This window comes from Orbicella faveolata, unplaced genomic scaffold (assembly GCF_042242905.1).
Source record: "Orbicella faveolata isolate gen_17 unplaced genomic scaffold, um_ofav_v1 contig_25, whole genome shotgun sequence".
In the NCBI taxonomy this organism is placed as follows: domain Eukaryota; kingdom Metazoa; phylum Cnidaria; class Anthozoa; order Scleractinia; family Merulinidae; genus Orbicella; species Orbicella faveolata.
Genome location: NW_028301553.1, coordinates 12,017,501 through 12,043,827, shown reverse-complemented (window position 1 = coordinate 12,043,827; position 26,327 = coordinate 12,017,501). Strand labels below are relative to the sequence as shown.

General features: G+C 37.5%; 3 protein-coding genes across 3 annotated transcripts in view; all 3 read left to right on the top strand.

Annotated features, from left to right (window-relative positions):
- The first annotated feature begins 4,095 nt into the window (after nt 1-4,095).
- Nucleotides 4,096-7,773, top strand: LOC110041055 (uncharacterized). The gene is made up of 4 exons (XM_089294794.1): nt 4,096-4,233; nt 4,954-5,310; nt 6,017-6,073; nt 6,559-7,773. Exons 1-3 carry the CDS (start codon nt 4,173-4,175, stop codon nt 6,028-6,030), a joined length of 432 nt encoding a protein of 143 aa, XP_089150920.1. The 5' UTR covers nt 4,096-4,172; the 3' UTR covers nt 6,031-6,073; nt 6,559-7,773.
- A 3,672-nt stretch (nt 7,774-11,445) lies between these two features.
- The window catches only part of LOC110041050 (uncharacterized), a 55,341-nt gene continuing 40,459 nt past the window's right edge, over nt 11,446-26,327 (top strand). Inside the window, exon 1 of the mRNA XM_020746314.2 lies at nt 11,446-11,674. Within this exon, the coding sequence (XP_020601973.2) occupies nt 11,614-11,674 (61 nt within the window). The 5' untranslated portion in view covers nt 11,446-11,613. The remainder of the gene's footprint in view (nt 11,675-26,327) is intronic.
- The window catches only part of LOC149108969 (muscle, skeletal receptor tyrosine protein kinase-like), a 16,967-nt gene continuing 9,168 nt past the window's right edge, over nt 18,529-26,327 (top strand). Inside the window, exon 1 of the mRNA XM_089294944.1 lies at nt 18,529-18,715. Coding sequence (XP_089151070.1) covers nt 18,655-18,715 — 61 coding nt within the window. The 5' untranslated portion in view covers nt 18,529-18,654. The remainder of the gene's footprint in view (nt 18,716-26,327) is intronic.

Sequence of the window (26,327 nt, the reverse complement as noted above, 5' to 3'; positions counted from 1 at the left end):
GAATAGCTAAGCGTATTACACAATAAACTTGTATTGTTGTATTGTCTGTTTTAAGTGAAATATGGATAACTTCAAGTTCAATTTTATCTCGCGGGATCAGCTTGAGAGCTAAAGTCTCGATAAGTTCTTCTTAACTGTATTCCAAACAATACTATGCCATGAGGCTTTTTTGGTAACTTGGACATGAGTTTGATTTAAAAGACAATGAACGTGTAAGAAAAACTCATTTGAATATGAAAAGTTGTGCACCAAGACTCGTTTTTAAACAGAGATAACAGCAACTCGGAAATGGCTTATTCGAGCTAAGTTGCATCACATTTTACATCGATGATGAAACTTTAAAATCAATTAGGAAGTTACAAATATACTCATGTAAGATGGACGACTAGTTGCCAAATTGTTCGGAAATTACGATGGCGATGTTGGTTTCTCTTCTTGCTGTCTAGAAGGAAGAGCTGCTTTAATCAGGTGTTCGATATTATACTGATCCCGGCAGCAACATGAACGTGACTTTCTGTCTGAAAAGTCGGCAAAGTAACGCGTCCTACTGAATCCATACGACCACAAAACAGATCGAAACACGTGTGCCTCGGCGAATGCCATCGCCGTTTAGGTAAAGGCGTACACACACCTTGTATCCATAGCGACTGGTAAAGAAACACGGACTACAAACGGACACCTGTTACCTTAACCGCGTCGTTTTCTCTGCGAGCATAATCAGAAATCTTCCACAGAATCTATCCGTCATAGCTTGAGAATTCTTGTTGTCTCAAGATCAGTCAGTGTTACATTTCTCAAAGCGCCAGTGTATGCTCGATAGACTCTATCCTTCCTTCTTGCCTCCTGATTGTCTCCTGGTTGGTATCAAATTGCACAACTTCACCCACATCACACCTTACTTCCTCTACTCAGTTCTACTGTACTCAGTCTGCGAGCAAATACGTGCATCGCCTCTTTTCGTATTAGAGACGTTCAACTGGGGTTCCCCATACTACCAAAGCAAACAATTGAGCTCGGCTCAACCAGCTTTCTACAAAAGATACAAAACACCACCTAATTTTTAAACTGACGACTGCCAGTATTCCAAAAAGTATTCCTTTATACACAGGCGGCCCAAGCTCACAATGCGAGGAGTTTTTTTTTTTTTTTTAATCTTTATGCGAACGTTCAGCGCGCAAAACGTGACACGGTTACCGCCGACATCTACTATTACATAACGACCGAGTTTCGTTACGCGAAACGTGACCTTCGCCTTGCAGTATGTGGTGGTGTTGTGTTACAACGGTTTGAATTTATAAAGGTTTGTATGGGGAAAAACGGTAATCGACATTATAGCTGAAATTTCGGTATTTTTGCAATAAAAATGACTCACCTCAATGCCTTGTTGTCTTTTCTATTGTCATCTCGCTTCTCAGCTCGATCCGAAGCTATTTAAGCAAGTTGTCGCTTTTTGGTTTTCCTCTACTAAGAAAGAGTAAAGGCTACACACTCGATTCTGGACTGACCCCCGCTCGAAGCGAAAAAAAAACCACTGAAATCCCGCCAGCCGCCCCAATTCCTCCGCAGAATCATAGTACAGGTTTAAGCGCTCCCTTGCAGTTAAATTCCAAGCCAAATTCATCTCCACAGCGCACGATACAAAGCTCTGAATCGAAGAAAGCTAACCATCCGGAATCAGTGATCATGCTGCCGGCACCATTTGTGGACACATTCGAAACCCGAGCGGAATGCCGGGCTAACAAATTGACCCTGACCAGGGGAAGGGAGCGCACAGTTCTCGACAAGCCAGGTACTTTGCTCCACGGTCCTCTGGGAAGATTTTTGTCCAGGCCGCCGACGGAGCATTGTTGTGACAAGCCAATCAAAGCAACGACTAGACGTGTTTACAAATGTGAGATACTTTGATAACTCTCAGAGAAAACCCTTCACGCGATCTCGAATAGATACATTTTCCTACTGGACATGCTAGCTTCATCCCATATAATCACATCAATAGCCTTCACACGGTCGCAAACCAGAGAGTTACACAAAGATCGGTCGATAACCTGCCGCCAAGGCAATTCGGCTGTCATCAACCCATAAAATGAATGGACCGTCGACGCAACTCCACGGTCGTAAACTTGGCAGGCGATACCGCTCGAACATATCACACCTATCTTTCTTCCACGTGCTTTTGCAACTGATAGGATTCGTTTAATCACTTCACTTTTCCCAACTCCAGCTTGGCCGGTGATCAGAAGGTTGTGCCCCTTGGCAGCAAATGTAACTATTCGTTCCTGATCAGCGTTTAGTTTTATCCTGTAAAGCATTTGAACGAAATCAAGATGCGAACGATTTTTAGACGTGCGAAAATTTAAACGCGATCTGTTGGCACCGGTGTCCGTCCTGAAACCTGTTTCAAATATTTTCTTTGCTACGGAAAAGTACACCGTTAAAGGACAAAATTTGATACTGAAAAATTGCTAAATCTAGAGTAAGACATAATATGGCTGTGATGCAACAAAACTAAAGCAAATTTCCTTAGCTATTATGACATGTGCCGCGAATATTCAGTAATATTCAGTGCATACTTACATGTTGGCTAACGACCTTCATTCCTCTACACTTTGCAAAGCAGTATCTCCACAAACAAACCGTCTATTTCAGATCTTCAAAAGATCTTAACATAAACTAGATGAGCTCTGTTGATGATAGTGACCCACGAAGAATGTATCTATTCGAGATCGCGTGAAGGGTTTTCTCTGAGAGTTATCAAAGTATCTCACATTTGTAAACACGTCTAGTCGTTGCTTTGATTGGCTTGTCACAACAATGCTCCGTCGGCGGCCTGGACAAAAATCTTCCCAGAGGACCGTGGAGCAAAGTACCTGGCTTGTCGAGAACTGTGCGCTCCCTTCCCCTGGTCAGGGTCAATTTGTTAGCCCGGCATTCCGCTCGGGTTTCGAATGTGTCCACAAATGGTGCCGGCAGCATGATCACTGATTCCGGATGGTTAGCTTTCTTCGATTCAGAGCTTTGTATCGTGCGCTGTGGAGATGAATTTGGCTTGGAATTTAACTGCAAGGGAGCGCTTAAACCTGTACTATGATTCTGCGGAGGAATTGGGGCGGCTGGCGGGATTTCAGTGGTTTTTTTTCGCTTCGAGCGGGGGTCAGTCCAGAATCGAGTGTGTAGCCTTTACTCTTTCTTAGTAGAGGAAAACCAAAAAGCGACAACTTGCTTAAATAGCTTCGGATCGAGCTGAGAAGCGAGATGACAATAGAAAAGACAACAAGGCATTGAGGTGAGTCATTTTTATTGCAAAAATACCGAAATTTCAGCTATAATGTCGATTACCGTTTTTCCCCATACAAACCTTTATAAATTCAAACCGTTGTAACACAACACCACCACATACTGCAAGGCGAAGGTCACGTTTCGCGTAACCAAATTCGGTCGTTATGTAATAGTAGATGTCGGCGGTAACCGTGTCACGTTTCGCGCGCTGAACGTTCGCATAAAGATTTAAAAAAAAAAAAAAAACTCCTCGCATTGTGAGCTTGGGCCGCCTGTGCTTTATAAAGTGCCGTGATGTTTTGTTACTGCTTGTCAGGATATTGATCGAATATTACTTTTGTATGAAATGCCTATCCACAATCAATCAATATTATTCTTTGTTTGCGATATTTTCACTTTCGTCTTCATCAATTTACGGTACATAATTTCGGCAAGCTAATCCCAAACTAAATAACGAATTTATTTACAATGTTCATGAATTCTACGATAAACAGTCAATATTGACAAAAGCTGCTAATCTGCTTCAACGACAGAGCATGTTTGAAATTACATTCATGATCAGTAAACGATAAAAAATAAAGAAACATCACGACAAACCAATCAACAAAAGCAGTAGTTTGCATACAGCATCTCGTTCTCCTTATACCTTGCGAAAGACCAACCTCTACCGACGTAAATAGTGCCGCGAAAAAAGTTCTCATTAGACATGCGCAAAAGGGAAAATCCACGAAATCGCTTGGTATGTTATGGAATGCGGAGTGACCAGTATGCGTCTAGCTAATTTTGGCATACTGATGACATGCTCTTGGATAAATCTCGTATAGCATTTAACCCTGCAGTCAGTCTGTCATCAAAAGCTAAGCGTAGCACTTCTATGTAAACTTAGCGGTCAAATCATGAAGCACTTCTTAGCTGATTTTCATGTTTTCGTGAGTCTTTGGCTCGTAAAAGTCGCAGGTAAGCTTTGTAAACATTTTTATTTCTGTACTTCTTTCATGAATTAATTTACTCGACCGAAAATCGCCGTTCAACATAATTTAACCTTACCAGTACTCGTCACGTTCGACATTAAATTTGGTGAAAGATCGACTCGAAAGTCGCGCTAACAAAAACTGAAGAAATTATAAAATCGTTGTAATAACAAGCGTTATTTAAAATAAGTTCTCGCGATAAATTCTGCCTTTCTTTCTCCCTTCGCGTGTCGCATTTGATATCACGTCTTTGCATTTTGGGTTTTTTCCCATCGGGGTCATATGAAAATTTCACAGACAAGACATTGCTGATGGTATGTTCTAGTTATTTAAATTAGTGACACGTAAAGAACGAGTAACGATATTAATTTTGGAAGTCAAGCATGGCGTCATAAGTCATAGAGCTATCGTTATTTCGTGTCCCTGAAGTTCGGCATCCTAATCTGTCCAGTCTGTAAGTGTAGTTGGTCTTGGAAAAACAATTTTCTATCATTTATTCCTTTCATTTTAAATAAGCTCGGATCATTTTCAACTTTGTCAATAACAAAAATCGCACAAATCTGGATATTTATTTTCTTATCTATACAGACCAAATCACGCATTTAGTGCCCTCCGTAGAATCGCTTCGATTATCTCAATTAATGCGACACACTTAAACCTTCTCAAACTAAAACACTACTCTCAAAACCATTTGTTTCCTTTGTAGTGGCACTCAATGACAGCAAGCCTTCTTCGACGACGAGAATCCACGAAAACGTTACTATGCCCTGTCCCGCGTTACAAGAAGTGGTTAGTAACGACGGGACTTTTGACATTATGTATTGGTCAATTTGCACATCAAGAAGATGTGACCACCAAGGCACTACATGGGATTGGATTGCTGGTATGAACAATAAAGGAATCACACAAGTTGGAGCAGAAAGAGTCAACATCACGACGGATGGAGCTCTGGAAATTCACAAAGTAAACCTGAGTGATACTGGGCAATACATGTGTACAGTCAAAACAATCAACCACTCATCGCCTGGAATATATCATACAACTCTTGTTGTCATTGAAGCAGGTAAGTTAAAATTGTGCGTCTGGCTCTTGGTTGGTTTGTCCAAAAAATTCTTCGCATCGGGTTACTCCAATACAACTCGTTCAGGAAGGTACCTACTCATTTAAGAAAGCATGCACGAAAAAGGGACTTCTAAGAAGACGACTTACGACCGTACAGGGCATTTTGTCGTTTCACCAGCTGTGTGAAGAAGGATAAATCGTTTCAGACGTTACAGACGAATCAGCTTAAGACGAATTTGCCCATGTAATACCTAGACGTTTTATGTCTGAGACGAACAAATCGTCTCAGGTTGATAAATCGTCTCCTTCTATAAACTCGACGTTTGGATAATTCGTCCCTGGTATAAATTTGCCGTAGAATAGAGCTATATACCTCTAAACGTTATACTATTTTTTCCTCATGTGATTCTCTGCAATATATGAAAAAAAACATCGCAGTAATATTAATGAAGCCTGTACGTTCAGGCTTGAACGGGATTCGAACCCATGACCTGTGCGATGCCGGTACAGTGCTCTATCGACCAAGCTATGAAGTAAATTCCCAGCTGATCATTTTGCGAGTCCATATCCGTAGAAGATGAAGATATGAATGTGACTACATGAAGTTTTGTGGCATTCGCTTTAATAATGTACAAAATTTGTACTCAACCCTTACATTTATTTTCATTTTTTTTTGTTTTGTTTTGTTTTGTTTTTTTTGCCATCAGCAGTTAACCGGTGAGACAAGAGAAACCCAAAGCCGGACACAAAGGACTGCGAAAAAGGTAGGTTACTGTAACCTTTTGAAAATCAGCCCCGTGCTAACAGATATATTGCTTCAAACTTTTTATTGATGGACATGCTTTCAAGGTGTTCACTATCAGAAGAGATTTGCCTGACAAATGTTTCCCTGAATACTGAGTTACGTCGTCCTTGAAGGTCCCTATTTTAAGTCATTTTAAAGTTCCCATCATTTAGTAAACTACGCGTAGAACAGGAATTGATGAAACAGTGACAGAACCTTGCCAATCAAAGTAACAGCGCGATACATAGTATATTACTTATCATTTCGCTATTTTTTTTATTTTTTTCATTTTTTGTTTAATTAATTTATTTGATATTTTTACTTCTGGGATCAACCTTTGTCCCTTGGTTAATGCTTAATCTTGACCTAGTGTTAATTATCTTATACGTTGTAATTATATAACGGTCTCTTTGCCACATAAATTTCCACTCTATTAAATCTGTAATTGTTTCTTTGTTTCCACAGATTACTCAGACGACAGCAGAAATCTTTTTTACACTCTGGCGATAACGATCTGTGTAGTATCTGTACTTCTGGTTATCGCAGTGGGATATATAGTTTATATAAAGCGAAGTTATCTCCGCTGTTGGAACCAGAGGAATTCTCCAGCGTGAGAAGGTGTCGCTGGTGCGGATGTAGCGTAAAAGGAGATAAAAAAACAAGAAAACAAAAAAACAATTAGCAAAAAATAAAATAATGACATCTACCAAAACAAAACAAATAAACAAAAGAAATAAGAATTGAAAAACAACAACAACAACAACAACAAAAAGAACTAAACAAAGCCTAATTATGCGGTAGCTAATACCAGTAGTAAAATAAATTTACTTAAATTGTTTGGCAAAAATCCTAAACTATAAATAGTTAAACTTATTGGCAAAAGATAAAGGGAATGGGCAAACAAAGACATTATTGTAAATAAAACATGATTTGGTGCTTTCGAAAAATATTACTGATGGTGTTGGTTACATCCGCTTGCTCTTAATTCTGTTTTTCCCATACCCATTTTGTCACGCTAAGAAGTTTCTATTTTGAACTGGACATACAGTAATGGTGAACCATTTTATCAAGTTCAAATTTAATGGATAAATCAGTTACAGCCTCATGCATATCGCATTTACCGTAACCATATTCACTTCAGTTAAAGTGCTTGAAGTTGACGTTGTAAAAATTAATACTGACATCTAAGAAAACGTTAATAAATTATGCAAACTTTTGTTATATTAAACGGGCTGTAAATATCATATCAAAAACGTGATACTTTGACAATCATTTTTAAGTAACAACGAAAACTTGACTGCATTCTTGCAGCTTTCAAGTTAAAAAATTATTAATATTTGTTTTTGTATAAAAATTGCATCATATATGAAAACAGGGCTGTAAAGATGTACATTTGCTATTGAAATTTATTTAATGAAGATTTGTTGCAAGTTTTGCAACTGTGTGGAAGAAACAATGACGCCGTGCTGTTGACAACACGTTGCTGTTTTCTTTTCGCTTTCATTTACGGAATAGAAGAGGTCCTGGGAAAGAAGATGTCCTGGGTGCCCTAATTTAACCCAATTTTCAGTTCATGCACTAAAGAATGGTTAATCACTTTAACCTTATTTATTGCCCACACCGACTTAAACTGTTTATAACGTTTTCAATATATAAATAAAAGTTTTCAAACTTTGCCAATTTGTCTGAAATTTATCTGGGAAACACTTCGTGCGACATGTCTAATATGGCGATACTGAGACCGCGGCTGTTGGGATATCATGACATAATTACCACGTCTGTATCACCTAATGGTAATAGGACTGAGTGGAGTCCAATTCGATCTGTTATCATAAGAGTGATAACAAAATCGGACGACCGCACAGCGGGAGTCCGATTTGTTTCTCAGGAGTATGATTACAGACCGAATTGGACGACAGTAAGTCTTGTTACCAATTAATCATAAAAATTACAATTTCCGAGAAAAGAATAGCCAAGTTATGAAAGAAAGAGAAAATTTGCATTAAGCATGATACCTACAAAGGAGATGTAAACGTTCTAAGGCCACCGCGCCTCCTACCGGCAATTAGGCGCCAAAAACACAAAAGCGCGCGCGCACGCACGTAACTACAACTTTAAATGTGATTGGTTGATTTAAACTACAACGTTGAATGTAATTGGCTTATTGAACTGTCCGATAACAAACTGTCCACTAACAAACTGTCCGATAACAACTTGGCAAGTGGAAAATAGGAGTTTTTTAAACCAATCACAATCGAGGAAATTGTAATTTTTATGATTAAGCGTACCTCAAAAAAAAAAAAAAAAAAGGATGGTCAAAGATGTACTTGACCTCTTAAAAATATCAGAATTATCCTGCTCTGACTGGTAGAGTTTTATATAAAGTTAAGTGAAGGTCAAAGAGATTAGAAAGGAAAACAAGAACACTGGAAACAAAATGAAATAAGAAGAGATGGCAGGTTGACCATGACCGAAAAAAACTGTTTCTTGCTGCCCTTGAACTCTTTGAAATGATTCCTACGTTCTTATCTACAGCACAACAGGAGAGTCAACAAGTTTTTCCTGCTAAGCTTTAAATAGTCATAATGTTGATTAAACGCCGGAAAATACCGCATCTCACATTTGTTTTTGATGTTTTAATGTACCTATTGGAGATTTTGCGAAAGCTAACTGTCTGTCGGATCGACAAAGAAAACGATTGTGCAGGAAGACCATGAGAAGGTTTATTCCTAAATATCTACATGTACTAAAAGGATCGAATTTAATGGAATTTACGCGTCGAAAATCTTTCATTGTTAATCAGGGGTATACTAGCGCAGACGTTGAGTCAGCAAATTTCTAGGCAGGTAAGGTCACCCCTGTGATTGAATAGGTTGCGGTCACGTTTCAATGAAAATGCTGAGTAATCAAGAGCGGTACTACAACATGATGAGTTGATACTGCCCTAAAATGAATTGAAGCCAGCGAACGAGTTTCCGAGACAGATACCCTTCCTTTGCTTCCAAACTTTCCTTTTGGACTGGTAGCAAAGACCTCATATGAATTTGATTATTGTTATGGGTTGTATTTCAACGGCAGAACTCAAGAATGACTCGCCAGTTTTACTATAATGGGACAAGTAAACGCATGACGACATATCTTACATTGACGTATTGTCTAGACATCTGATGAACAAGAGACGAGGGCTTTTTCTCAGATGTGTTGGAATAGGAAATAAGCCTACCATAAAACATTCGGAGAGCACACTGACTTTTTAAGATAACGTGCTCAACGCAATTGCTTAGTCAGATAACTAATGAAACAAACAAAAAAAGAATTTCATGTCTAATACATGTATCGTAGGGGTCAAAACGCTCAACACATAATTAGGCAAATATCCCACATAGCAATTTATCACATTCGAGAAATCAATTTTTTTTTTTAACTTCGAAAGTCAAAACTGACTAGAAAACAACAACAACAACAACAAGACATGATTGAACAACCAAACGGAGAAATAAAAACCGCGAGACGTTAAAATGAAAAAAAAAGTAGAACCTGAAATTTTAGAAATCAAAAGACAAAGAGTCTGATAAAAAAAAAAGCGACGACTGAAATTAAGGAAAAAAAAAACCAGGATATATAAGGTGCTAAATAGTATACCGTGTAGCACTAAATTTTTGTGGCACTAAATTTTTTTCCACGATCCGCCAAAAACTGGTTCTCGCAAATAAACATAAGCAAAAATTTTCTCCTCGAGAATTTGCTCAACTGGCGAAATTATACACACAAACATCACAAGTAGAATCTTGTTGCTGTCATCCGCCACATAAAAGCACGATGTAATTGTGATAGAGTGACACCGGTTCCTGCATTACTATTTTACATCTCTTCATATTAGAGTTTTTCCGCACCACAACCTTAAAAATGCAAATGTACCATTATCATTAGACATGTAAGTTCCACGCCCGTTCGAACATAAGGCCTGTTGCTAAATGTCAAAACCTTCAAAGAGCATGGAGCAACAGTAGCAGACTAAAAAATAGAAATTATTGAACACAATAATTGTTTTGAGCGTTTTATCGACACTTGTAAACGAGAGGCGATAGTTGTAAACAGTGAAGGATTACAATTGCGTGTCGGGAATATGGTGTCAGGAACGATGGCTTTTATCAGTTGTCGTAGAATTTTGAACATTTCTTGCTGAACGCCACATCTCTTCATTCTAACACCTGTAGCGAAGAAGAAACAGCCTCGACAAAGCTATCATGTAAATTAACAGCGTTGTATCGAACTGGCGATTTCGATCGTTATTCTTATTACAAAGATTTTGTTAAGATCTTCTATATCTGAGAAGTAGCGATGTGCTTTTAAAATTTGTCTGGTTTCATAAAGTATTTGCAAACGCAGCGAGCTGAATAGAATATACAGCAAAATCATGCCAGTTTAGTTCTGGACGTGCGACTCTTTCGTTAAAGAGAAAAAATAGCCATCTCATTTACATATCTAAGGTCGTGAAATTATATTATTTGCAATTGAAAGACTCTTTACTTGTGAACTGCATGCCGTTTAATTTAACAGAAACACAAAAATGTTCTATTTTCAATTATCAAAAACTGGATCATGGGATAATGCAATTCGAGAGTTTTTGCCACTATACCATGCTCTGATCTGCACATATGGTAGGCGTACGCGTGATTTTGGGGGCGTTTTTATTTCTATTTTAGTTGCTGCGGAGCGAGCGGAGCGAGCAAGTAGCAACATAATCAGGATTTAAGAAGGATATATCAGGAAGGGAGTACGAATTACAAAATTAATGAGAATAGCTACAACGATAATTTTCTCGCAGTGGTGACCAGGAGAAAAGGAAATTTATATTAGCGAAAAAAAATTTTGGGCTTAACATGACCTTTCATGTTTCTTTACGGCAATTTAAATGCCTTGGCGTAAAGTTTGATCTTTACAGTCACTTTAAATTACCTTTACGGAACTTTACGGTATTGACAACTTTACTCAGCTTTGCCTGTCTTTATTAATTCTCCGTAATGTAGTCAGTTCAACTCTACGGAACTTTACGTGTCCCGTAATGTCACGTAAATTTGCGATTTCGTGCTGTGAAAGCCACAGGACGCAATTGGCGGGAATGCTCTCATTGTGGTCAGTTGAATCTTTTTACCTTTTGATATTTCAAGCTGATACCAGTTTATTTTTGCATGTTTTAGTCTTGAAAATTTAATTATACATATTTTTTCAAACTGTTATAATGTTCCGGGATGTTCCGTGGGTTTCATCGACGCGCCCTGCCTCTTCCGTTGCCCTGATTAAACATGTTACGTATCATTGGAGACATCTCAAATCTGCATATTCATGTTTTTTTATGAACAGATTTAAAATTCACTCGGCCTAAAACGCCTGTTGAGCTATCTTTGTGTCGCACGCGCGAGCGGTAAAGAACGAAGCTGTCCAACGGGATATTTTTCACGAGTACGTGATATACAGAATAACTTGCACTTAAAGTACAGTCTGTTAAAATCAATCAATATGTGGACTGAGAATCTCGGAAAGCTGTTCATTCTTTGGTGTCTGATGTACTGGACTCCAGGTATGTTTAGATTTATTTTTTTTACTTCGAGAAATGGATGCCGAGTCGCACACGTTTCGTTGTAGTTTGACACCTCATTCGAAGTAACTCCTCGTCACAACTTTCCAAAGATTCGTTCAAAGCTAAACTACAAAAATTCAGGGTTTTCTGCTCTTAGGAAGCTTCAAGCCAACCTACGGTTTCCTTTGTAACTCAGAGTTACCTAAACATGCGTGGCGCTGAAGTCGCCGTGTAAAGTCAATTACTTCAGATTATTTCGATCGCTCACATCAATAGATAAATATAACAAATCGAATTTCAGCCTTGCACCTCTCAACAATCTTAGTCAAGCGATAATTACAATTTACGACGTCTAGTAAACTGCATTTAACCTCGATTTCTCATTATACAAGAGGACCACGAGAGGAAGCATGACAAGCATGCATCGAGGCGAACTTAAGACTTACGAAAGCGGCGCGTTTCTTGAACCGAAACGAACGATAACAATCCTCCTCACGCCCATGCTTTTTGTTGTAAAAGCGAAATCTCGAGGCTTGAACTTGTTTTCTTCATCTAACAGGATTTGAATGGATTTGGATCGCTAGACAATTTGCCGACATGTTCGAAACATATATCTACTGAGTTATATTTTAAATGCACCGATTTTAAAGTTACCGATTGTTTATATTAAATACGTAATTATGACTGAAAATGTCAGATTGACTGTTTAATGCTGTTTCTTCGTAAACCTTCCCTTACTGGGAGACTTCTTTAAGACTACTTGTTTTCGATCCGAGATTTCAGTCTTTACCTCGTAAATAACGGTTGAGTTACCTAGCAGATCCACTAATGCTGTCGTACAGAACCAAAATGTACTTCGCCACAACCACGTGACCGGGCTGCTTTTCCGTTCCATTTATAAATAATAGAAGAGTACTTAGCGTGAGAGTACTTAGCGTGTTGCAACCGGAACATGATCTCAAGGAGCACACGTCAAACTGGGATTATTCTGAAAAAACAATATGCCCTTTGTATTTATTACATGCAACCAGTGTTGAAACAAATAGTTCGGCTGCTTTGACAACTCTGCATTTATAGCTACGGTTCACAATTAGTTAGCACTTTCTTTATTTTACTTCAAAGGAAAACGCTACACCTTCGCTTGTCCATTCGAACGAAGTTGAGTAGGGACTACTTGAAATACGAATTTATGATTTTCAATTTAAACTTCAAGAACAAGGTGTTTATGCCATCGCAAATGTCGTTTTATATCTACATGTAGCCTCTTGTACATATAAAACAACGTTTTCCGAACAGTGACGTGGAAATAGTATAATATTGTTTTGCGCACGTGTGAAAACTGACTCTAGTCATGCAAGCAATTAAATTTCCAATAAGCTGTTTTAACTTAATTTATAGGAGTTGCTTATTTCAATTGCTAGTGACTTTCAGTTGCTTTTTCCACGTATTATCATTATGCAACGTAAATTTCGCCGAGGAATAAGAGCACATGATGTACGTAGCCTATTTGAATTGTGGGTACCGTGTAGCATAAGCACAGACAATTGTCCTTCACATAACATTGTTTTATAATTATACTCCGTCACACAGCTGAATTTTGAAAGATACATACATGTACGTATCATTATCATACAGTAACAGTGATGTCACTGCCAGTACCATACGTACCCCTGACTCAGTCACAACAACAACTGTACCAACAGCAACAACAACAACAACAACAATCTTCATCTGCACCAGCTCTCTCTTGCCTTATAGCTAATTGCAGAAAGTACTCTATAGATAACAAAGTTAAAGTACTGGCTGCCTGGAATAACTACATGTATAAGGGTAAGCGGAGCCAGGCAGCCAGGTAAATGAAAATAAATTACAGGTCAGCAAGATAGCACAAATGCACACATAAAAAGAAAGGAAAAGAAGAGAAAACAACCGCTATTACTACACTACTAGGGAAGTCTGAGATAATTAAATTTATATGTGAGTATTATTAATATCATTAATATATTAATATCAGAGTTCAAGCACACGATTAATTATAGCTATGACAACTAATAACACATAATAACATTGTATACATAAATAATACAACCTATAAAAGAACATATGATATTTAGGCTTAAAAAGGTGACAGAATTTAACCAAAGACTAATTTACCAGTCACATCAACAACATTATCAGTTGACTTGCTTTTTAAAATACATGTCCCTAAAAAAGGATTAAAATCGTAACCAAGGAAACGCAAGGTACATGTACACGTAGAGTGATCTGCTTCGAAGCCAAGTGGTCAATAGTACGTGCCAGAGCATTAATCCCCGTTTAATTTCTACAGCATAAAATGACTAGGAGTGTGTCTGCTTCCTCCTCCCCATGGAACGATGGGATGCATGCTATGGTTAGCTCCCAACAATAAATTTGTAGGTATTCATTTATCCTCCTAGGTGAGCGAAGAGCACTGCGAGTGTAAAGCATCTTATCCAAGAACAAAACACAATGACCACTGACCGGCCAGGGCTTGAACCTGGACCACTCAATCGCGAGTCCATCACACTATTAGTCAATTTACCACTGCCTCTGCTATCCACCTCTCACACATTACAGCCAAAGATTCACTGATATTTTTCGCAAAATGTGTCAGAACTGTAACTTAAACACAGTACTCAGTCAAATTACAATGGCAGACTTAGTTATAACAGGAAAGACTGTTGATACATTGTAGTTAACTCTGACAGTTCATTTGCAACTGTTTAAATCACTGATTACGCATTAGATGGGTTCAGAAAGCACCTTAAAATAAGGCTTATTTTGCCGAAAAAAAGCAATATCCGCAACAATTCGACAGTTTTAAAATAGTTTCAGTATATCTTTCTCGTCTTCCTCCTTCAATCATTGAAGAACTTCCCAAAGCTGCCTGCATGGTCTGCACTGATGTTCACTGGGCAATCCACTGATCAAGACAATGACAATTTTAGACTTAGACTTTTAGAATTAAAAGCACCAGTTCATGGTCTTATTTATCAAATTTCACTTCAGAATGATTGATAAATTATATGGCCCAGTAAACTAATTAGGGCAGTACATTACCTCAAGCATTGTGATGCGATCACAGTATATGGCGGCAGGCTCAAACAGGGTGCAAAGAGTTTGCATGCACCTATATTTCTTAATTTTTGCTAGTTTACTTTACTTTACCTAAAAATTGTATTTAAAATGCCCAGTATAGTGTAAATAAAAAAAAATTGTATTTAATCGAAGAAAACAAATTTTAGTGGTGTAACTGCAGTTTACAATGAACTAGTGCACCCGAAATTGCATGCATTCCCAATGGTCCCAAAGAGTTTCATCTCTTGCGGTACTTTTGTAAATATTTTCATTTCCTCAATAAAAATTTTACCAAGAAACTTCACTTAACCACCATCAGACTTGCCAATTAAAGATAGAAGCTACTAGCCTTACTCAAAAATCCACTGCCCAAAGGTTTAGTAGCACAGGACTCACTTTTGCATGTTGTCAACATTGGGCACTTCTTTTACTGTCAAGTAATGAGTGGTGCTTTATTCGCAGGGAAGATTAGACATGTTTACATTCCATTTTATTTGCACCAAATTAAACGAGGCAGAAATTAGTCTCTATGTGAACAAATCTGTTTGTAACGAACATGTTTGTGTGATTATTGGATGTGCACTTTAGGCCTAAGTAAATTCTTTCTTTCTTTGACAAAACCACTGAAATGGGTTACTTTTAAAGCCAGTAAAAAAAATAGAGAACAATATTTGACATGTTACAATGTTGCACAGTTCACAGTTATAAGAAACAGATGTGTCAAGTGGAACTGTTTTAACATTAATTTTACAATGTACATAATGAGCTAATGCTATAGCTTCTGTACAAGTGCCGAAATACATCGTTTAAACTCTGAATGAAACCAATTCAACAAACAAAATGTCTTTAGAAACAAACTGGGCAAAATTCAACATTCTTAGTAACTAACATTCCCCCTTTTGAATTACGTTTTCTTCGTTTATAACACCTTACCCCAATTAAAGGTCATTATCCAGTTTCTGTCAGTCAGCAGTTGTATTTTAAGCAACTGATCGTTTTATGGTCTTCCTATCTCCCTCCTCTCATGTTACATAAAATTTGGAAGTCCATGTTCCTAATAATTAATATGTATCTCTTTCAATTGATATGCAATAATTGATTTGTTGTTTGCAAATTTACCCCATAGTTACACATGCTCAGAGTTAGGTGACTTACTAGGTTTAAACAAACAAAAATATTCAGTATAAGCTCCTGATCAGTGTCTACACTGTCATGATAATTGCATTGTTTTGTTACTTAGCAAAAAGTGATCTGGCATTTATGACTGATCTGCCTAGATTAGCCCAATGCCACATAATGTACCAGCGGATCCATTTAACCTCTGTATTAATTTTAAATGCAATCGAAATAAAGTGTATGTGTGTGTGTGTGTATGTGCGCGTGCGCGCGTGTGTGCGCGCGTGTAATTCAAATTAGGAAAATTGGAATCCAAAACAAGGAATTTCACTTCAAAAACGATGTGGTTGTCTCCATACCAAGCCTTAAGTGCAGGAAGTGTATGTATGAATCAACAATTACTGAACTTTCAGAGATACCGTAATGATCATATATATATAAGCCTCTGTTGCATCGTCATGGTAAAAGTTGTGTAATATTAGAGGTTATTGCGGTTATTATAACAGCACAAAACTGTCATTTATATTTAGTGTTGGTGAGACTTTTATGGAGCACACAATGTAAAACACTATCAATACATTAACCTTCTGTGTTAATGCCTTTTACAGTGCACGCATACATCATTGGTCATGAAATTGCGGGTTTTCAAATATTAGACTTTCAAAGGTTCTAATTAAGGCGAATTTTATAAAAATTAGAAGGTTGATGCATGGCATTCCAACATAGCACGTGACATCAGCTCGAGCTTCCAATGGTTACACCAGTCCCAATATTCTGGGTTCACAAACTTTGGCAACTTAGGGTCACGTGACTATACATGTATATATATTGGGTATTTGTCTGCCAGAGTGTTCTGTCATTTATAGAATAATTAGTAAAATAAGCTAATTATTTTTAATGACATGATCTGCATCAAGTTTCTAATAGGCCCCCTTTTTGACCATTTATAATATTATAAGTAAGGCTTTAATGTCCCTATTCATCGCGTTCTTTCATAAGCCTCAATTCTGCTGCATGGCAATAGTGGATACAGCTGTCAGGCTGGTGCATTCCATCCTTCACTAAATGTCCAACAGGCAAGTGAAATTTCTTAGGAAAATTCTGAGGAAATTTTTGGGCCTTTAAGTTATAAGATTTAATGACATTCAGGCTGGTACACCATATACTTAGGTTTAACAGAGTGCCTGGGTTACAAGCCCGCAAAAATTGGTTTTCTTTACAAATTTTCATTCCAAGAAATATACATTAACAAACTGTACACTACCCCCAGAAAATTTGTATAGGCTTAATTTCAACTCTGCCCCCCCCCCCCCCCTTTCCGCCTCGACTTACCCTTGGAATTGCCAGTTACCTTTTGTTTTGCTTTTTTTCTCATTCTGTTTGTTTTACATTTGTCCTCTTTTGTACATCAAATATAAATATCACTGTTTTCTTTCCCTTCTTCGAATGCTCTGGGCCTCCATATAGGTAAACAATCTCTTCATCTTTTTGGTGATATTTTTCCACCAATAAATTTTGTTTGGTTTCAAATGGCTCAAAAATTGTCAGCCTTTTTCCTCTCACATCATGCATTGTTGAAATACTTGGAGTGTTGTACATGTAGATAAAAGAAATACACTATTTTCTTTGCAATTATCAGTATGTACATCATCAAGTTTCTGAGGCTAAATTCATGATATTTTTGTGCACATCAGTGGAATCTTTTACCCTTCCCTCCTCCCGAGGGGAAGGAGGACATTCCAACAAATATTGCATTGTTCTTGTTTAGGCACAAACATCTTCTGCCTTTTTCCTCTCGCATAATGCGGAATATTGTTAAATTTATAAAGACACTTTCCTTGCAAAATGTCTCCACAGTCACCTTAGTGTATACATGTTAATGAACTAGCATACCATCCAGGAGGAAGTAAATGAACTCCCAGTCACTTAACTTCATGTAATGTATAAAAATGGAGACAAGCCTGGCATGGTCTGATGGGTGCAAAGGCTCAATTAAACAAACTGTACTTAAAACTAAAATAATTACATGTACAAATATTTTCAACTAATACAATCACACGGCGGTGAACCAATGAGAACTCCAAATAATTATAATAAGAGCCAAACACAGGATGAATGTTTTACATTTTTGCATCTGATTTAGTATGTCTGTGAAATTCTTAAACCAATCTCAAAATGCAAAATGGTTGACTTTGCTGCCCAGGTCAGCAGGCTTTGTTGAGAGTTTCAACATGAACTGTAGCAGTATAGCTAATTCACGTTTCCCTGTGCGAAATTGGATAAGGTTATTAGGGACTAATACAGGTTGATTGATACGTTTGTATCAGTTAATTTCCTTTCATGTCTCTTTAATTTATACATGTAGCTTAATTTATCTTGTGTTTTCAGTCATAAAATTTCGTGATATAATGCTGCATAGCTTAAGAGGCTGAATCTTTGCTTCTGACAATATTAGTGTACATGACTTTCACCACAAAGACTTATAAGTAAATTAGGTTATTTAACGTGGAATTTAATGAAATGTGCGACAAGTATAATTACCCTAGCAACAGAAAGTACTAAGCTTATCTCATTTTACTTCCTCTTCGTTGAGCCTGCCTTAATAAGCTATTAGCTGGTTAGTAGGTAGTCTTACATGAAGTACATATCAGGGTTAACGGTAAAATCACGTCGCTATGATTTGACATTAGAGACATTTACATATTCATATTACTCACAACCGCGAGCAGTGAAAAGTAAAATCTTCTATAAAAGAAACAACTAATATGTGGACTGAAATTCTCAGAAAGCTGTTCATTCTTTGGTGTCCGATGCACTGGACTGCAGGTATGTTTATATTTACCTCCTTACTTCGAGAAATGCCGATGCCGAGTCGCACGTTTCGTTGTAGTTTTAGACTTCATTCGAAGTCAATCCTCGTCACAACTTTCCCGCCGTACGCACTGATGATGGGGTCCAAAGATTTGCTTAAGGCCAATATACAAAAATGTAGGATTTTTTTCAGGCCAAGAAGCATCGAGTCAACCTATGGTTTTCTTTGTAACGGATACTAAGAAACCTAAACATGCGTGGCGCTGAAGTCGTCGTCAAGTCATAAATTACTTTGATCGCTTACATCGATCAATAGATAAATACGGCACGAATTGGATTTTAGCCTTCCATCCCTCAGCAATCACAGCCAAGCGATACTTACAATTTACTACGTCTAGTAAACTGCATTTAACCTCGATTTCTCATTATATAAGAGGAACACGACAGAAAGCATGCATCGAGGCCAACTAAAACCGTACGCGACGTCATCACTTTCTAAAATCCAAAACTAAAGAGCCACCAAAGTTTTTATCCTCGTCAGGCATAAGAGGCGGTATATTTATATCTGTTTACAATTTTACAGCTCAATAACGTGCTTCGTTTGGAATCCAGAGCATTTTGAATTTCAGGGTTATGGAGGTGCGTCACGCAAGGCTACGATCGAGTTCGTCGAAAAATATATACTTATCTCATGATTTTGAGCCTTTTTAGAAGTTAGAGCATTAGGAAAAGTGCTTATGTAAATGCTTGTTTGATCAGTATTGATAATCAGTCGCCTAGATAGCCAAACGAAGTTCCAGATGTTTACACTATTTTCCGGCCGCCATATTGGTGTAGCACGGAGGTGGGGGAAATTAACGCCCGGGCGGAGTGTGGGCGTATTCAGCGGGCATGCTTTTAAATAACCAATATGTTGTGTAAGCGTCACGGAATATTTAAGTACAATTCACACAGATCTTTAAAGTAAATTACTTTATTTAGGTGTCATCAATTGTCATCGAATAACGCTTAAAACTTTCAAAAGTGTGCATTCGCTCAATGCTGCACACCTGGTATCATTTTTACCTCTGTTTGCGAATTTATAATACTCAATTCTTTTTCCCCTCTTCTGTACATAAGTTACAATTACGCCATTGTGCGTGGATTGTCCGGCAAAAATTCATTACAATCGGATGGTAGCATTCCGAGTTAAAGCGGACAAACGTGGCCTTTTTCCGAGGCATACTGAGGTACGTTGTTCCATCAATGTGGCAGCTGACTAAGGTTTAATTAAGTTAACGGCAAAGGAAAAAAGAAGAGTATTTTCTTAGTTTCACTTTTAGGTTTACTGTCATGGAATCGATATAATGTTATGCCGTGTTCAAAACAACTGGTAAGAGGCTCAAGAATTTACAAATGGAATTAAGACTCGTTTCAAAACAAAAAACTTGTTTAAGACAAATAATCTGGGGCTAGTTTATAATGCAATCAACTATAAAAATGGTTCTCAATGAGGGCAAAAGAAGAATGGCTGTGAGAGGATTTGGAATAACTGACACCGAGGCAGTTCGCATGGAAATATTGGGCGCACCCGTCGCAGCCCACCCAGTCTTCTCCATCATCATCTCGGCAAATCTTGCATAAATTAAATTCGCATTCTTCCTGCAAGTAAGATTCCTTACTATGGCGATCTGACAGAACAAAGCAGCTTGAATTCGATGACATATATTCTTCGAGAAATTCTTTAAGATCACCCGTGGAAAAAAAAAACAAAGACATAGCCATTTTCCTTTCTATAATCATGCAAATGCATGCACTTTGTCCGCCATATTTACATTTTACACGGGAAAAGTCACAGGCGGCCCAAGCTCTCAATGTTATCCTTTTTTTTCCCCTTTTTACTAAAAGAAAGTAGTAGTGGAAACCCACAGAACGATAACTCGCTGAAATCGCGTTAGATCGGCCCGAGGAGCTGGCAAACAACAAAGAATACAACACAGCAACAGGGTAAGTAGATTTTATTCACAAAATATAAGAATAATTGGCTTTTCAAGCAAAGCCGTTGCATTCCCATACAAACCTTTATAAATTTAAACCGTTGTAACACAACACCTCCATATGCTGCAAGGCGGGAGTCATGTTTCGCGTGGTCAAATTCGGTCGTTATGTAATAGTACATGCCATATGTCACGTTAGCCTGAACATTGGCATAAAAAGGAAAAAAAAAAAGGATAACATTGAGAGCTTGGGCCGCCTGTGGAAAAGTATGTCTTATTACGTATGTGCATGTGAAATGTCCTTTAATTTTACGGGATCACTTACACAACGTATTTTTACATAAAAGTGTGTCCGCTGAATACCCCCACACTCCGCCCGGGCGTTAATTTTTCCCCACGAAGGTACACCAACATGGCGTTTTCATACTGGGCTCTGTGAATATCTGCGAAACATTTCGACGAGTATCTGAAGTTTGGGGAAACGCACAGGCCTAAAACTTGGAGAAGTGTCTTATTTAGTTATCTTCTATAACATCATAATTTCATAGCTTTTTCCAAAGGATGGTTTTCGATTTATTTTTTTATTGCGTGACAGTGAAAACGATCTATACTCAAGCGGCGCGTTTCTTGAATCGAAACGAACGTCACAGCATGGAGGGTGCTAAAGGAGGGGGAGGGGGTCAAGATCACGTTTCACAGAAAATAAAATGGTCCTTTCACAAAAATAAAATAATAAAATTCGCATTTCACGTTTCGCAAAAGAAATGGCAGTTTTTGACACAAACTTACGTCACTTGTAATATTTGAAAAGTTAAGCTCAAAGCACAGCCTTGTTAGGTGTCTTTATCATCTGCCAAAGTAAACCGAAGAGGGATGATTGTCCTGTCACGGTTATGCAATATTGTTAATTACTGTCGAAAATAATAGAAGACACAACCAAGCTCACGGTTCACGATGAATTAAATACTTCTTTGTCGTTTTACGGAGAATTATTTTGGAAAATCACGGTTTACAGCGTCTAATTAAATCACGATTTGTGAGAAAACCAAGCCATTTCACATTTCACGGAAAAAATAGGCCATTCATGAATCACGGAAATACCCTTTACCACCCTCAGCATCAGCATGCGGACACAACCCTCCTCACACCCATGCTTTTTTATAAAAGCGAATTCATTTACTTAGGACTTGAATGGATCATGATCGCTAGACAATTTGCGGACATGTTCGAAATATACATGTACCAAGCTACAATATACCGATTTTTAAATAACTGATTTGAATACGAAATTATGCCGACTGAAAATGTCAGCTTGACTAGCTGTTTAATGGTTTTTCTTCTTAAACCTTCCCTTGCTGGGAGGTTATTTTAAGACTGCTTGTTATCGATGCAAAATTACAGTCCTTGCCTTGTTAATAACGGTTGGGTTTCCTAGCAGATATATACTTGTTATCTTTGCTTAGTAACAACCACATGACCGGGTTGCTTCCCTGCTTTCATGTATAAATAATTGAAACAGAACTTCTCGTAGAGCACGTGTCAACAAGGATTTTGACTTGAGAAAAATATTCCCTTTGCGTTTATTGCAACCATAGACAAAACAAATCGTCAGGCCACTTTGACAACTCTACATACATAGTTAGGGGCTCACAGTTAGCTAGCACCTTCAAAGGAAAACGCTGCAGCTTCGTTTGTCCATTTGAATGAAGTTAAGTAAGCCAGGCGTAGTCAATAAATAAGAATCAATATCACAAATCAGTTGATGCAATCGATATCAATCAATATCAATCGGCAATTGCTATTGATTGATATCGGCAATTATTGACTCACAGAAACATTTCTTTATTGATTGCTATTGATTGGCGCTTAAAAATCAGTAGCAATCGATAGTAATTACCGATAACAGTCAATATTCCTGAAGACGAATAACGTCTTCAGGAATCAACTGTTATCGGTTTAAAAAAAAACAAATTGACAACCACCACCCAGACTATTCAAACATGGCTTTGTGAACTTTTAAATCTTGTCTTAAAACACATCTTTTTAAGTTACCTTTTGTAATTAGCCTTTAGCGCTTAAATTACTTTATCATCGTTAAATTTAGTTCATATTTAAGGCCAGGGTTATCATAAAGGCCGTATTTTGGCTTGGTATTATGGTTTTAATGAAAATATCTCGTTCACGTTTCAAGCAGTCAAAAATCTCTCTGCTCATCCACATATCTACGTTTTGGGCTGTTTTGTACATTTTTGAATGATTTTTGGATCTGTTTGGGAATAAATAGTTTCTCTCAAAGGATTAGTAAAATTTATGGGAATAGGAAATTTGAAGATTTAATGTTGTTTTAAAAATTGGTAGACATACACCAAACGGTTGTCTACCAATCCCGGGTGCCCTTTCGGGGGCAATCATCTGTCTGGTGGTGTTCCAAAACTTTTATTTCCTTTTAATTTCTCTTTTAACTTCCTAAAATTTCACTTTAATTCAGCTAGACCCCCTCCTTAAATTTGGTGTATTTTTTTAAAAATACACTAAATATTAAAATATTGTAATGCGCTTTTGATCATATTGTGTGTTAAAAAGCGCAATGTAAATTAACCAATTGCTGTTTATTATTATTATTATTGTTGTTGTTGTTGTTAGTGTGTAAAATAATACCTGGCACAACATGAGACGTTCATCTGAAGCATGCTACTGATGACAACTAAGTGAAAAAAATCTATTTTTAACATATATGTGTGATTTTTACATGTAAACATTGTATGCACCTTGGGCCTAAGTAAATTCTTTCCTAATCCTTTGACAAAACCACTGAAATAGGCTACTTTTAAAGCCAGTAAAACAAAATACAGAACAATATTTATCATGTTACAATATTGCACAGGCCAATATTAGTTACAAGAAACAGATGTGTCAAGTGGTATTGTTTCAACATTAATTAAAGGTCTTTTTCCAGTTACTGTCGGTCAGAAGTTTTATTTTAAGCAATGATCTTTTCATGGTCTTCCTATCTCCCTCCTCTCATGTTACATAAAATATGGAAGTCCACTCCAAGCAAATACACATAACAGGAAACCAAAATCAGGATGCATTTCTTACTCTACTTTTGGATATGATTGATTTAGTAGGTTTGTATGGGATACATGTACATAACCAAGGCATTCAAATGCTTATCTACTGGACCTCTGTGAATTTGACAAGCTATCTTAACCTCTGCATTTGTCTATGGAACACAATTGAATGCATGCATGTTTCCAAAGAGAGGGAGAACTGTTCTTGTTTTATATAGCTCAAATTCTTATACCTAACACTGCGGGTTTAGACTGTCATCAATTAGTGTTCAATATAGAATATAAATACAAGACAAATTTGACTTTCTTTTTTATAAGCCTACACCTGATTCACCATTTGCTCATACTTCAGACAATTTCCTACAATGTCCACCTTTCAACAATGGCCACTGTGCAACAAAATGGCTAACTTTGTAACCAAGGTGTCTTTGTAAGAGATTCACGATCAGCTATTGCCATCAAAATAGATAACTGAGTTTTTCCCCGTGTCACAAGGCTGAAATCATTACATGTCCTAATAAGTTTATATTTTGATCATCATAAATTTGCATGTAGCTGCAGCAGGCTAAATCGTTGCTGACATGTTACTCACTCAAAACCACTACAATATTGTGTATTTATTATGGCAAAATTACAAGATTTTCTGAAGTTTTTCCCAAGTTTTTCATGATCTAGTAGCCGAGCTCCTGCACACCGAAGGCGTGTGAGAGAAGCCCCATACCTTAGAAAATGTGGTAATCCATTGATCTGAAAAATTTTCGTTGTCACGTGACTGTCCGCACATACACCTGTCCGTACGTCCATATGCCAATACCTTGAAAACTAAGAGTAGCCCCATTACCATAGCTACATCTTTGATTTTGGGCATCCACACTATTGTTAATTGACAGCTGTCACAACAAGCTATCTGCTGACCAGTATCACGTGACCATATCGCGGGCTCAGGTTTAGAGCTCATTGGGGTTTCATGTTTTTTGGGAGTTGATCACTGACCAGTTAGCTGGTTTTCCGACTGAATAGCGGGCTCAAGTCAGGTTATTTCTCTGGGAGAGGAGGAGGGAGTGCTCACAAAAGCAAAATTTGGGCGCAAATCAACCCCTGGCACGTTGTTGACTTTTTTCTGACATATTTCTTGCACAATCATCTCTTGGAAAGTCCCTGATATATTGCGCACGTAATTTCTACAGTCTTGGTTAGGCTTGTTGTGTATAGTTTGTTAAAATTTAACTGGAAAAAATAGCAAAACCACACGCTGAACAATTGCATGCACACAATGGATCATTTTTTGAGTTTCTGATCCAAGATAAAATAATTCTCTTTTTCCTTTATGGTCAGTTATTGCAATCAAGAGCTCTACTTTTAGGCTTGGTTAAATCTATATGTTAATAATTATTAAGAACTTGATCATTGGGTAATGCAATTCACAGTTTCATTGGCTTAGCAGCCATCATGCGCTATGGGCCATTATACTATGCTCTACAAATATGGTAAGCATATCTGTGATTTTTTGGGCATTTTTATTTTTATTTTAGTCTAGTTTACTATATTTTGGGGGCATTTTTTATGCAAAATCAAAATCCACTCACACTTGTTGGATATGAGATGATTATGGCACTATCTACCTTGTTGGCTATCTGCCATCTCATATCCCATACTCGCCTGTGGACTAATTGTTAAATATAAAGTATTTTCATGGGGAAATCCCTTCGAAAAAAGACAATGTTAAAAGGCACAAAGAAACCAGCTCGTAAAAACCCCGTCACTACCTTGAAATTTTCTAGTCCAGAAAATACCTGTAACTCATTAAAAACGCAGGAAAAAGCCAATTCATTTTGATCATGGGCCAGACAATTTGTGGGATTTTAACGATGGGAGACAAGTTTTATGGCTATTCTTTAAATTAGGAATGCTTAATTAATTAAGACCATGAAAATCTTGTTACTACTTTCATAGACTTTTCACAGCGGTCATAAAAACAGCAGAGCAACAGCAATTTTCGAAAAGGAAACATTTTTCATTTTACAAAAAAACGCTTCCACATTCCTATGTCATCTTCAGTTGCAAATGCCGACAGTTGTACATTTGAATTTTCACTGTATACATGATTACGTAACAGAATTATGCCATAAAATTTATATTAACAATTTGAATATTGAAGTACACTGGGAACAAATAATAGCAACAGTAGTTGAAACATAATTAGAAAACACTGACAGCAAAAAATATTGTTCATAATGTCAAGGGTAAATTACACAGGATTTGCCATGCATGTTCACATTTGCATAGTAATTAAGTGTTCACTTTACTTGTAAAGTACAGTTAACCCCAAGAGCTTAGTACGACCTGTATTACTATCCATCAACATTTCTTAGCTACAGAGATGCTATTTCTGTTTTGCGTAAGTGCATTACCAACATACCAAGGAACTTGACATCCTAAACACTGGACACTATTAGCTTCATTGACTTGGTATCTTAATCAACAATTTTATTAAGGCTCATGTCAATTATTCCTATCCACTACTATTGTATGCTTATCCTACGTTATCAGTTTTACCATCTGTTGCATATCCCGTCTCAA